This window comes from Falco rusticolus, chromosome 10, assembly GCF_015220075.1.
Source record: "Falco rusticolus isolate bFalRus1 chromosome 10, bFalRus1.pri, whole genome shotgun sequence".
NCBI classification, from domain to species: domain Eukaryota; kingdom Metazoa; phylum Chordata; class Aves; order Falconiformes; family Falconidae; genus Falco; species Falco rusticolus.
Window position 1 is genome coordinate 3,854,730 of NC_051196.1, and position 13,900 is coordinate 3,868,629.

Genomic DNA, 13,900 nt, shown 5'->3' on the forward strand with positions numbered 1-13,900 from the left:
ATTGACTTTTCTAGAAGGACCTAAAATAGCGTGTCTAGCTAACCACCATTAGTTTAAGCACTTGGAGAACAACAGATGAGATACAAAACAAACTGCCTCCCCAAATACTAAAGCTTTCCAAGGATCTGAAATCAGCACCTCTCTATGCTTTGAGGACAACAGCAGACCGGCACTAAAAGCCATAGATAAGAGATTTCAAAAACTGTCCAAGCAACTTATTCCCATGGTTGACCATCCCCAAGGGAAAAACAATTCTCCTTACGTCAAGTCAGATCCTCCTCTTCCTCTCCAAAGTCGCAGAATTTCACACATTTCTAGCACATTGAACAGCAGCATTAACGAAGAGCCAATTAACATATCAGTAGTCGAATGGCAGTTATTTATAGGCTCTGCTGCCACACTACGTCACCATACGCTCCTGTGCGGTTTAAAGCTTTTTATATTTATGCAAGTAATGGCTAAAGCCAGAGGGCAAAGCAGGCAGGAGATTCCCCAAGTTTGGAAGTTCTCAGTTTGCAACTTATTGTTACATACATAAGGATCACATTCTAACCAACAGAAACATCTAGAAGCATCTCAGCTGCAGTCATCTGCAGTCAGCAGTTCAATGAGCAAAGGACTTGAGGGGCCTTGGGTATCTGGGATACTTTCCTTCATGGATTCTCTGGTACCTGTTGATGTGGTTGAACTCACACTGCCATATCTCTAAGGACACTATCATCTGGAGGTTTTTTTCTTCAATAAGAGGTTGATTTTCACAAATACAGAAACATTAAAGATACTAATTTTTCTCTTCAGTTTGGCTGACAGTGGCCAACAGGTTCTACCGCTATGCGGAAAGGGGTAGAAGAACAAACAAGCAAATATACAAATGTCAAATAAGCATGCCCTGTCTCTGCAGAAAAGCATGCTAAAAAACCAGAAGTGGTGCACAAACTGTGCACTAACAGCCACTGAGAATAAAAATACAATTTTGCTCACACCTGAGATGATGAAAATGTGGACTAAGAGATGAAGCTACTGCAGATTTCAAAATAGAGTTTTGGTTATGGGCAAGTTGAGTGCTGCACGTGTTCTACATCTCAATTTAAAAGAACTCCACAGCTACCAACCATTGTGCTACATACAGTCAACACAGACAGCTGAGCTACTGGTGGAGGACGACGGGGGTACATGGACTTACTTCAACTCTGCCACAAGGTTCTTCCAGAGGCTCATCAGCCAATACTCCTCCATACCTGAATTTGTTGCGCTGTTGTTATCCGGTTTCTGTTCACCGTTTCCCTAACTCGTTCGCTCTGCCGAGTTCTGGCTATAACTCTGGTTCGGACTTGAGGGCGTAGCCTACTGGTGGTGGGAGTATCGTCAGCCACAGGGGCAGCAACCTCTTCTTCCTCGCTGACATGATCTGTATCTTGAAAGTAAAGATGCCCAGGTCACTTGTCTTTCTACAGGTGAAAGCATTTCAAGAATTTTGGACAACATATAAAATCAGTCTTCCTTTTCTTAAAGCAATCACCTCCAAAGGCAGGCATCATCCTCTCAAAGGGAAATGAGTGCAGACACCACCACTTCAGACTGTTACACAAAGACAATTTTCTAGGTAACAGAAATTGCTGCTACCTTAGCAATGTGAGGTCAGGATACTAAGAAATTCTTTCCAGCATAATACAATGCAGCTGCGCTAAGGTGCTGGGCTTGCTGCAGGAAGGCTAAAGAACACTTGTAAGCAGTAGCTGCACAGGTTGTAACTGCAGATGAAAATCTTAATAAACAAGATCCTCTTATCAGTCAAGAGTTCAGCTTTTTAAATTCAAGAGAGAATGCCTATCAAAACAATTATTTAAAACATAAAACCAGGGGTTAAACGTTTCTTCAAAACGGCATATGCCCCACATCACCTAAGTCAGGAGAAAAATATTTACTTTGACTGGATACCATGAAACCCTTACCTGCAGCAGCACTGACATCCACAGGAGGGGCACAGGCTGGACAGAACCATTCATCTACAGGGACTTCACTCAGAGGTGGATTAAGGCATTCCATGTGATACCTTAAAAAAAAACCCCAATAAAATCAAAGTCAAGACAATGAGCTGCTTTACCAAGGAAAGAGAGCCTTTTACCTCCCATCCACAAGCTACATAAGGCAGACACATTTTCTTAAGTTTGAAACTATGGTAGAAGCAGATGCTTCTACCAATCTCCAGAGAAACAATGCCACCTAATAGTTATATAAGGGTCTTCAATTCTAGGTGGTGTTTTGATCACTTTCGGCTCAAAAAAAACACTCAGAAAAGTGTATGTTTTCCCCTCGCTGTGTGGTGTACTGCTTGCCATTTGAACCCAAGCTGCAAGAAATGTGCAGAGCCAAAACTGATGGCGGTGAAGAGAAAGAGAAGCACTGAGGTGCTGGGGAGACAGGCACTCAGGAACAACATCAGTTTCTTGCAAACCAACATAGTATTAAAGTGTTCCTAAGTACCAGTGATATTATTTTGCAGGACTAGATGCAAGTCAGCTGCAATGCCTTGTTACGTTGAATAAACACACGTTGCGTCCCATGTCATGATTAAGGGAAGCGGTGGTAAGCATTTCTGCCTAACTGCACACGCTAGGCTGGGAGAGCACCGGCCAGTCCCTGGCTTCATAGAGCTGCATGCAGGACCACTGCTGACTGCCAAACACCATCCGACCGAGAACCACGCTGGTTCTTATCGAATCTCAAAGGGATAAGGATGCTGGTCCTTATCAAATCTTAAAGGGAAAGAGAAAATGATGCTCCCTTAGGTAGGCTTTTCGAAATGTTCTCCACCCAACAGGCTGAGCAGCTAGACTGAAAGTCTCGCCAACCACTCACAGAGAAGTTACCCAGAGAAATCTTTCAACATTACCCGACTTGGGTCCTGTCATTTGTTAAATTCTATTTGACACGTGTTAGTAGCACAGAAATTAGCAGGTGCTACGTTCCTTTCAGCTTTTCTTACCCTGCATCACAGCCATCACACAGCAGCAGGCGATCCTCGCGGTCACTTCTGCCACACACCTCACAGAAGGTTGGATCATCCTCTTCATTGCTACCCTGAGTTTTTGTCTGAATAATAATCTAAATAAAAAGAGGGATTCACATTTTATGCAGAACGTGGGACTTTTTAAAATCTATTGTCACGTTAACAATACCTGCAGCAAAATCTAAAAGTGAATGAACCAAAATGGCTGATACATACCAGAACCTTTGTTTAGTTCACTCAACACATCTAGGACATGATGAAATGCTTGAAAACATCTACTGAACTTGTCTACTGTCAGACACCAACAACTATAGAAAACTGCATTGTAAGAACACGCAAAATCAAAATTCCCAAATAAGATCAAAAGTAGTCAAACAAGCAAAAAACTCACTCAAAAACAAGACAAGAGAGCAAGCTTCAAGTTTTTCCCCCCTAAGCGTATGATTTAAATGTTAATTCACACTCCCGTTAAAATACAAACACAATAATAAACCATTAGTTTACGAAAGCAGAGCATCAAGCTCCTAAATGTCCCCTGAAAACCAACGTGTCTCTGATATTAGTAAAGAGCAACGACAGCTCTTCAATACTCTTGTGTGAGAGCACTAGCACACTCAGCCTGTGCCTTTAAGACCTCTACTATTGCCTTGTCTCCCTCTCCCCTTAAAAACCCAACCCCTGCACAGTATAGCTGGTAGCAAGACATAAAGATACGACGTATAACCTGGATTATTCCCATTCACGACAGCGCTTGCAGTACGCAGGACACTTTCCCCATGGTGACAGGCTTATCAATGCAGAACAGCTTAGAGTCAAATGTCCATTATGCAAAAGAGGCAGCTATAAAAAACACCCTTTTTGCTATCGGAAACGATGCCACGCTTCAATCCACACACAATACTGCAGGAAACGTGGTTACGGAGGAAAAGAAATTCTAAAGGTTCCTTAAAAGGCAATCGCAAAATAGGAAAGAAATAATTCATCCAGATCCCAAGTATCAGATAAACGTGCTGGAAGTGTAAACCTCTGAATAGCTATTTCGTGGCCACTGGCCTTGTTGTTTGCTACAGTAAAACATTTACCTGTTCCATGATGCGACCACCATAACGTGTCCAAATGTTAATGGCCGTAAAGAGGATTCGATCCACTGGACAGGAGTTTGCATTCTAGAAAGAAAAAAAATATTCCCCATACAGTTAATAAGCACATCTCTTGATTCAATTTTAAAAAAGAAAATCTTCAGTCATTAATGCAGTAAGCATTAAATTAATGTGGTAGTCATTCTAACAGCTATAGGTCTTTAAATATATAAAGCACTTATATTTTAAGTGCTGACTTACCTGGTTTACAAACAACCTACTGCATCAGAGAAAAACTGCATCTTTAGAAAAGCATTTATTACGCTGAAGTCATTTAATTATTATTCAATTGCCAAAGCAATATCAAAGTTCTTCCAAACACTGCCTTGAAACAGTGATCATGTTTTAGGGCATTTACTTTCTTTTGGACAAATGAGCAACTGGAAACGGCTTACAAATATATTCAGTAAGAGTGATTTTTTTAAAAAATTATTTATTTGATTGCCACTGGTACTGCTGCACGCACAGTAAGTTTTGTTGCAATTCTCACCCTGGATTATGGTTATGGGAACTACACAGTTAGGTGGCAAGGAACTCTGATTAAAAACTGAATTCAGAGAAAACTGCCGATTTTAGTAGTCAGTAAACTTTTCCGTGTTTAAATGTTCACTGCTGCAACAGACCCTCATCTAATGGCCACAACACAGAATTCAACAAGAGATAGATATACAGAGAAATATACCCCCACACAGAGAGAAAACCAGTATTACTGGTGTCTTGAGTAAAAGAATTTTAGATGCCTAGAAACACTTGCTTGTGACACTACAACTTTCAGAAAACAGAACAGATCAGGTTGGCTACAAGCAAAACAGATCCACATTTCACAAACACGAATCCTGCCAAATACAGCAGTAACACAAGTCCGTGGTTAAAAAGCTTAAGAAAGCAAATATAATATTACAGTGTTTTGTTCTCATTACAGCAGAACAGCGCGATAAGAGGGAAGAGAGCAGAGCTCACCAGAAGGCCACAGGCCATCAGGGACAAACCAGCTCACCTTAGACCACTCCACGATGCAGTCCAAGCAGAAGTAATGGGAACAGTTCTCAGGAGTCCCCACAATCTGACCTCGAAACGTGTTGAGGCAAATGGGACAGCTTTCACCTTCCTCATCAGAGGAAGAGCTCAGCCCGTTTATAAGTGACTCGAATTTCAGAGAAGTGGTCATTTTCCCCACAGCGGCCCCAATTTCTTCATCCTCTTCTACATCATGGTCTTCACAACCTTAAAAAGCAAGAGATGAAAAACAACTCGTGTGCTGCAGGGCTTCAGCAGCAAGGGCAGAGGGGGCGGGCAGGATGGGGTACCAGTTCACAGAAAATTCCAAGTAACATTTTACAGGGCTGCAAGGGCGAAGTACAGCCTCCCCAGTTCGAGGCGATAATTTCTGCTGTTTTCTTTTTTCCTAAATCCCTTCACTAAAAAGCAATGGATTACTCTGGCAAAAAATAAAGCCTGATAACGTCACTAGTCTTGCAAGAGATTAAAAGGACAGACAGCAGAAAAACAACAGATTATCAAAACAACAAAAGAGTAGGATGTGTCAGGCTACCACTGAACACCGAAGTTAAAAAATAAAGTTATAATAAAGTTATCGTGTATCCAACTTTATTTTTTTTAGACACTTCAGAGGACAAGAAGCAGCAATACGCTCACCTGCAAAAGAGCAGATTAAAAATTTCACCAGTAAATCATGATTTTGAGAGTCAAGAGGTCTGGGTGTCTAGCTGCAGATTACTTGAAGAAGCTTGGTTTTGGGTAAAATTAATTTTCAATGCTCAGACCACATTGTTGAAAGGTGATTTTATTTTTAATACAAAATACAGAGATACGTGTGAGCCCTTCCCTGAAACCTGTGAATTAAGTTAACACTTTCAAGAAGCAGTGAAATGTTACCTAAAAAACATTCTCACTTTTTGATTTTTTTTTTTATTTGTTTGGGTTTTTTTGTTTGTTGGTTTGGGGGGTGGGGGGGTGGTGGCAGCTGTTGTTATTTTGCTGACACTTTTCTAATAATGAAAATGGGGCCCCTTGTCTTTTATCTTTTCTATGGCAGTCTCCTGTCTGGACATAGCAAAGAATACTCTAAATGATGGATTAGTAAAGCTTTTTGGCACCTGGTGTAAATTCTTTAGTCTGTGTTCAAATCAGTCTAACTAGTAACTTGGAAAACTGCTCTTGCCTTCCCAACAAGCTCTGATGTAATAAAACCCCCTCTATTTTTGTCTATCCAAATAATAATTTCAGCGCAGCAGTTTCAGCAGTACATGGACCTACACAGCATGTTTTCAGTAAAATTAACAGATCCAAGTAACATCCACATTCCTTTTTCAAAGGAAAATTAGCTGAGCCTTCTTCCCTTCTCCCTAGGCTTAACAGCAATAATAATTTATTTCCAAAACTCCCCATCACAACATTTACTTTAGAGCCCCGTGCCAAAGCAAACCAAACAGTGTGCTTTTCTAAGTGAAAAAAAATAGCACGAGCCATTGCTGCAGTTTTGACTTTTTTCTACTCATGCTGGGGCAAAGTTCACTCCTACTGACTGTAACAATACCCCTTTGGCTAGTAGACAGCCTTCAAACACACAAATGCTTTAAAAATTTAGAAACTGGGGAATATTACTCATTTGTTTATTACTGTAGGATCTGGGCATCAACCTGACACAGCAGCATCTGTGGATTTACACTTCATGGTTAATTTCTGCAGGAAAAACTTTCATTCCACTCTTCCTCCAGCTATTAAAAAAATGCCTCTTAACGCACATTAACAGACCCACCTTCTAATTCTTCATCTTCACTTTCTTCCTTGACCTCCTCACCTCCCTCTTCCTCAGTGTCATCTTCTTCCTCACTTCCGTTATCATCTTCTGAATCATCACTATTTCCACCACTGCTTTCTGGAAAAAGGGAAAGGAAATAACTATTTGATGCAGACAGACAGGCAGAACAGTGAAGGATGCACCAGAACTCCTGCTCGGGATGTTCTACATGGAGCAAAACCCTAGATTTCCTCAGTGGTATCACAGCTGCCTGTTCTGCGAAACTCAAGGTAGGCACATCAGCTGTTTGATGCAAAGAATTTAGGAAGCAAATAAAAAAATTTCTCAGGGAAAAAGAAATAAAAGGTCACAAATATATATTTACTTCTCTTTGGAGGTTAAACCAATAGGTTCTCCAACCTAGAATCAGAAACGTGCACATGCAGAGAGGCTGTGTTTACCTGTATCGCTGAGAAGCACGAGACCATGTCTTTTGCCCTTGGTTAGGGAAGCATTCTTGTTTATCAGTTCATCCTGGCTGTCATCATCATCATCCATGGCAGGACATTGGAAATCCGCTCCCTGCAAGAAGGCAAGACGTCTGTGAGGCAGTGCACCACCTAGACAAGCAGAGCAGGCATCAGCCTGGCAAAGAGCATCCAGCGCATCTGCAGAGCCGTGAACAGCAGAAGGGACATGGCTCTCCAGCAAAGGCTCCTCACACCGTTGAGTAGTTTTCCCAGTTTCAAGTCGGAGGCAGCTACAGGTAAGCAGTTACCATTACATGACATTTCACATCCCTAACCAGCTGCTTGCGACACTCAGTTTAGGTGAAAGATTCAGCTTTATCTTGGGCTCCTGAACAACAGAAAAAGGTATAACCAGAATTCCCCACTGAAAATAGGAATAGAAAACCCACAAACACCAAAACACCATCCTGTGGGCCAGCGATAAAATGCAAAACTGAAAGGGCCCAGATGCCCTTTGGACAAGGCCTAACAAGCCGACAATATGCGTTTCAAATCAAAATACTGCATCTTGCTCAATTGCAAAGTAACAAGAAGAAAGATTACATTTTTAAGGTCTTTTTAAAAAAAGGCCTTTTCACAGCTCTGTCATGAAATAGAGGTTTCAGACCTCATAACCATTATTCCTCAGAAAGGAGGAGACTTGATTCAGTGCGTATTAATGCAATCACATTAATTGCTGTGCATTAGCACAGACTGGCAATAAAACTGACAGATACTGAGAGGTATCTCACGATCCAAATTCATAGTGACAATGAAACCAGAACTTTTAATACATAATGCTACAAAGCATTAAGAAAAACAGATCCCTGCAAGCTTCTCTAAGCAATTCATGGAAAAATATAATTAATTGACACTTAGAAAGCGAGATATCATAACTCAAAAATAATAATAAAAAAAGATTCTTCTACAAATGTGGCAAAGAAGTTTCGATCGGGTGCTCTTCTCCCACTCCCCCTGCTCCACATTACATACCTTGCATATTAAAAGAATTTTTGGAACAAAACACGATGTTTTATTCAAGTGCTCTTGATCCGTATCTTTACTTGCACACTCCCTTTTTGAGCCACGTAGCACAGCTCTGCACTTAAGAGCCTTAAAAATGTAGGCTTTGATAAACCAGACTAAACTGCAAATGGAATCTTTGGTGCTCAGAGGGGGAAAAAAAAAAAAAAAAAAAAAGAGAGAGAAAAAAGATCGAGCTTCAACACAACCAAGTTCTCAGTAAAGATTTCTCCTAACGTTGGCAAGAATATTTCCCAAATAAAGGTTTAAACTTGTAGCTAAATTTGTGGCTATAAACAGCAGCGTGTTTCAAAACAATTTATGTTGGCCGAAAACACGCAGACTCATCAAAAGCCAGTCACTCCATGATGTAACTGAAGAAAAAAAAAAAAAAAAAAGGGAAGAAACACTAAGAATTCTTTAAGTTTCAGCAGTGCGTACGTATGAATTATTCAAACTGAAACTCAATTATATAATAGCCTCGCAAAAGCTAAGTTAGCCACAGCAATGCAAAATTCAAGGCGAGGATGCGTAGAAGGGCAGAGACTGGCAGCACCAGTCCTGCAGCAGGGCAGTGGCTGGTGTATTTATTATGTACGTAGCAGGAATTTACACAGTGTATTTAGATTTTCTGCAGAGCCTGTATCACTCCTCCATCGGCAGGCTGGGGGAACACTGGCACTGCCAGGCTGCTGAGGGTGACAGAGGCCAACCAAAGCCACCGCAGGGGCAAAACAGTGGACAAGCCCCCACTTTGTCAGCGGTGACCTTCGTTCCCCTGCTCCCTAGTTCTCCTTAAAGCAAACAATAAGCACAGCGAGGAGAGGATCTTTTTATTTTTAAAAGTGATTCCCCACAAACCACAGTTCTGACCAACACACACTTCACTCCGTTTCTTCACTGCTGTGGAATAAAACAACTACCCATGTTATCTGCGCCCTGCTACCCCACGGAAAGATATCCTTTCAGCATGCAGGCAAACAAATCAGCACTTGTGACTTGACAATCTAAACTGACATATTTATGCTGCAAATGCAAGCTTGTACTTTGCTCGGAGGCAAAACTCGGAGTTAAGGAATATCTGGTACTGCAGCAAACAATCAAGTCTTCAAATCCTGTCAAGTTAAAAAAAAAAGTCTGTTTTGTGGCTAGCTGGGAATAGACAAGGAGACAGCAAGCAAGATGAAGTGAATTTGAGATTTTAAGCACATCACAAATCTTACTTTACAAATGACAAACTGGGCAGCTGCTCTTCAGGAAAAAAAAAAAAAAGAAAGAGGAAAGCAAAATCAACTGCACACCTAATATGGGAGCTTGTTCTATTTTTTTTGTTTAAGAACAATAAGCAACATTTCCAAGTTTGGGTGTCTTTTTTTTTCTTAGAGGAGACATTACAAATACATTACCACTGTGAAACACAAACACACCCATGTTTGTGTGAAACACTCAAGGGAAGTCCAGATTTCATTCCAGCACTCACCACATCAGAATTTTTCTAACCCCCTCCCCAAGCTGGAACTGGCAGATATAAAATAGATAGGAAGCATTTTTATTATTATTATTATTATCATGTAAACCCAGAAGTCTGGTTAAGAAGGAGATTGTAGTCATTCCTCTGAGGCAAACCTTAACTACACACTTCTGTAACATGAAAGCAGACTGCTAAAAAGCACCAGTTATGCCTGAAGGCCACGGGACTGAGACAACTACAGCTGCTTTCAGTTCTGGGGGTGCCAAGGACCTGCCCCCACCGCTGTACCTGACCCCTTGCTGCTGGCTCACTCGGAACACCCCACGGTGTACGGCACTCCACGTACAGCCCTCTCTCATCCACTGGTCCCCTCTCTCCTGCATCCCACTGAAGACACTATTCAGGATGCGTTCCCAGCTGGCAGCTCACGAACAGAGGCAGGGTGACCTGGCCGGAGATCCCTGTCCGTGCCTTTGGACCCAGTACCACTAAGGTGAGGCATCACCGCGTACAGCCAAACCCATCTCCACTCCCGGGGAGGGCCAGCACTTGCTTCGCAGTCTGTGCCCAGCACATCCAGCACCTGAATGACAGGCTGCACACTAGGTCTGCTAAAGGCAGCCAGCCACTGCATCCTTGCTTAACATCCCCATTTTCAAACTCTTATTCAGAAGAACCTCATCTTTTAATGCAGCATTAAACCGCCAAAACAAGTGTGTGACAGGTGTTTGAGCACTTTACATGTAGCAGCACTTCTCCCCAGCCCCAGGTTCCCTTCACAAAGGCACAACCTCGCTACGGCCAAGTCAGGTTTGCACCGAGCACTGCACGCCTTCTGCTGCGGTATAAATTGTAAGCCTGGGCTTTGCTATTAAGACAGATTACATTTTTACATCGAGCTGCCTTCAGTCACTTTAACTCTACAATCAAGTAAGAATGACAAATACTTTCTTCACACCGTACTAGCAATAGGATTTTCTGTTTGCTTTTACAGAGAAGATTAAGCGTTTCCTCCAGAACTAGGGCTCATCAAACAAGCACTTCAGTAAGCATTTAGGTTTTTGAACTAAAATCCTTATGCATCACCACAAATCAGTATTTCAGCGTACTCCGAGTATGTTCCAGCTAGAAGGCAAGTGCAGGTTTCTAACTACCAGAGGAGCCACGGTCTGCAAGACACACTCAAACTCCATCTCAGTCTGACACGAAGCCGACAGAGCTGCCTACAACAGCGAGCGACTCTCCCAGTCCCAGAACAATTTCCTCCATCACCAGTTTCCTACAGTAGTTTCTAGTTTTTAGAAACAGAAGAGCTACCAGACAAGGCACCGACTTCAATCTGCTCGGGTAACATTCAGGATTATACACAGGCAAAGAAAACAAGTCAGATGGACTTTCTCACAGGGTGGTTTTGAATACTGATCTAATTTCATGGGCAATTATTGAGCAGTCATGTTCCACAGAGCGCTTACAACTAAATTTAAGTCTACTAAATATTCAAACACATGAGCTTTCAGTTCTCTTTGGCACATCTGCGTTATTTGTTGGTCTGTTGTTTTTTCGGTTTTAGGGTTTTTTTGTTGGGGGGGTGGGGGTAGTGTGTGTTTGTTTGTTGGTGGTGGGGTTTTTTTCCAAATTGACCAAACAACTCCATTCCCTCTGGAAAACCAGCATCACACATCAGAAAGCATTCAGCTTTCTTTCCAATTTCATATGCTACATTGAAAGAAAAGAAAGTAAGAGCTGAAAAATCATGGTTGTATCCACTTGGAAATCATGTGGATATGATGTGTGGTGTCTGCCATCACGACATTCCAAAGGTAAATAAGAGGAACTAGGCAAGGAAAGTATTCAGATTAGTGAGAGACTCCTACAGCCCAGAGCCACACAGTGCCAATCTAGCACACATAGGGAGCTTTATAAAAGTCTTCTAAATCTAAATTTAGAACCAACTTTCCCCTGCTTTAAGTTACAAGAAGATTAACTCTTAAATACCAGCATCAGAACTGCCCATGCAAAAGTTTAAACAATGGAAGCGTCTAAGAACCTCACAGATAAGGCACCAAAACTTAATCCCAGGGTAGGTGAGGAAGCGCTTATCTTTTCCCCCATCCTGGCCCTGCCCTAAATTTAGCCACCCTAAATTCCAGGACCAAAACCGTCCACCAAAGCTTCCCCAGGAGCTGACAGTGCACTCTTCAGGGAGTTTGTAATGCAGACAAAGCAATGCACGGGCTTTGCAAAGGCACTTTTGAAGTGCAGCATCCCACCCAGAGGAGCAGCCGGGTGTTTCGTACCTCTGCATTCAAAGCAGCAGCCAAGCTCTATGCAATTCCCAGCCTCCAACTCCCTGAAGACACTGGCTCCGTTTCCAGCTGTGAACCTCCAACTCTCTCATGCTGCGCATCCTCCTCTTTAACAGGTTTCTTTTCTTAGGAAGAACCACCCTTACTGGCAAGATCCCTTTCAGCATCAGCTTTTCACATCTTTCACATTTTTAACTTCAGCTTTCCTCGCTGTTTATGGGCATGGCTGGGGAGTGGGGAGGAGGAAATTCCAAACAAAACCACCCCAAACACCTCCTGCACTTTTATGACTTTTATGTGCATCACCATAACAAAAGGTACCAAGACCTAATGACCTTCAAGAAAGGAAATAACACAGCAAACACCTCAGCAACGCATCCATGCCACAACCAGCTGGAAAACCAGTAACTAAAACTACAAAAAACTCAAAAACCTCACCCACCCCGCTGGTGCCGAACACGGGGCGCAGAATGCAGGCCACCAGCCGCAGTTTAAAAGCCTGACAGTGAGCACAGCCACCTCAGGGCAAAGTTTTTAACGTTTTTACAAGCTAAACAAAAAAAAAGCTGGCAGGAAGGCCTCGTTCCTCGTTCAGGCTGTTAGCCTGAAGCCCCATCGCTGCTCTCCAGACGGGAGCCCCACCGGCCTCCCAGCAGGAGGCAGGAACGGCTTCCCCAAGCGCCCCCAGGCCCGCACCGCCGCGGGGAGGGGGGCCGGGGGCGCCACAAGCATTTGGGGTGTATTGACTAAACCGTCTCCGCAGCAGCCGCGGAGCCGCCAGCCGCCCCCCACCCGCCCCAGGCCCCGCGGAGGCTGCCCCAGGCGGCCCGGCGCTGAGGCCCCCGCCGCTCCGCCCTTCTTGCTGACTGCCGGCCGGCAGGTGAGACATCGTAAATAAGGAGACTGCTAAGAATAAAGTTAAATAAACATAAACAATACCGAGAGCGGCAGAGAAGCTTCCTTCCAGAGGTACTCCGGGCCGGCGGCAACGTCCCGGGCTCTGCTGGTCCCGGACCCCGGCACCCTCCGCCCAAGCCGGCCCCAGCGACCGACGCCGGCAGCCGCCTCGTCCCGGCGCACTCACGGGAAGGGGCCCAACGGCTCACATCACCGGGCCGGCGCAACGCCTTCCGCGGCCGGAAGCCCCCTCGCTCCGGAAGTGCTACGAGAAAACTTCCGGGTCACAGCGGCGCCGGCAGAGGCGCCCGCGGGGCTGAACCACTGGGCGGGAGCGAGGCGCTGGGCTGAACCATTGGGGACGGGGCGGGGGGAGGGCGGCGGCCCCGGGGCCGTCCCGCCTCGCGGCTCGGGCGGGCGGGCGGTACTCCCAGAGGGCGACGCTCGTTAATTGCCGCCCGCCGGGGGGAGCCCAGGGGAACGCTCCCGCCGCACGGCAGCGCGAGCACGGCGTGGGAGGGCCGGCTCCGGCTTCGCCCCGCCTGGACCGGGCGCCAGCCCCAGCGCCCGCCCGCCGGCTGGCAGTCCCCGTCTGCCGCTCCGCCGGTTCCCGGGCACCGGCCGCTCCCGCGGGGCCGGGGGGCACAGCGGGGCCTCTCCCGGGAAACGCCGGAGCTGGGCAGGCCTGGCGCCCGCCCCGCTGCTGCCGGCCCCTGGCGGCCCTGGGGCTGCGCCCGCCGGCCTGCGGGGCCCGGGGGGGCCCTGAGGGGGCCGAGGGGCCGCG

The 13,900-nt window shown here is 44.9% G+C and overlaps 1 protein-coding gene across 1 annotated transcript in view; it reads right to left on the minus strand.

Moving 5' to 3' along the window:
• The window catches only part of PHRF1 (PHD and ring finger domains 1), a 28,049-nt gene extending 14,664 nt beyond the window's left edge, over positions 1-13,385 (minus strand). The window contains exons 1-8 of the mRNA XM_037401667.1: positions 13,159-13,385; positions 7,372-7,492; positions 6,929-7,048; positions 5,147-5,373; positions 4,093-4,176; positions 2,987-3,105; positions 1,953-2,053; positions 1,239-1,414 (exon numbers count right to left, since the gene is read on the minus strand). Coding sequence (XP_037257564.1) covers positions 1,239-1,414; positions 1,953-2,053; positions 2,987-3,105; positions 4,093-4,176; positions 5,147-5,373; positions 6,929-7,048; positions 7,372-7,468 — 924 coding nt within the window. The 5' untranslated portion in view covers positions 7,469-7,492; positions 13,159-13,385. The remainder of the gene's footprint in view (positions 1-1,238; positions 1,415-1,952; positions 2,054-2,986; positions 3,106-4,092; positions 4,177-5,146; positions 5,374-6,928; positions 7,049-7,371; positions 7,493-13,158) is intronic.
• Between the last annotated feature and the right edge of the window lie 515 nt (positions 13,386-13,900).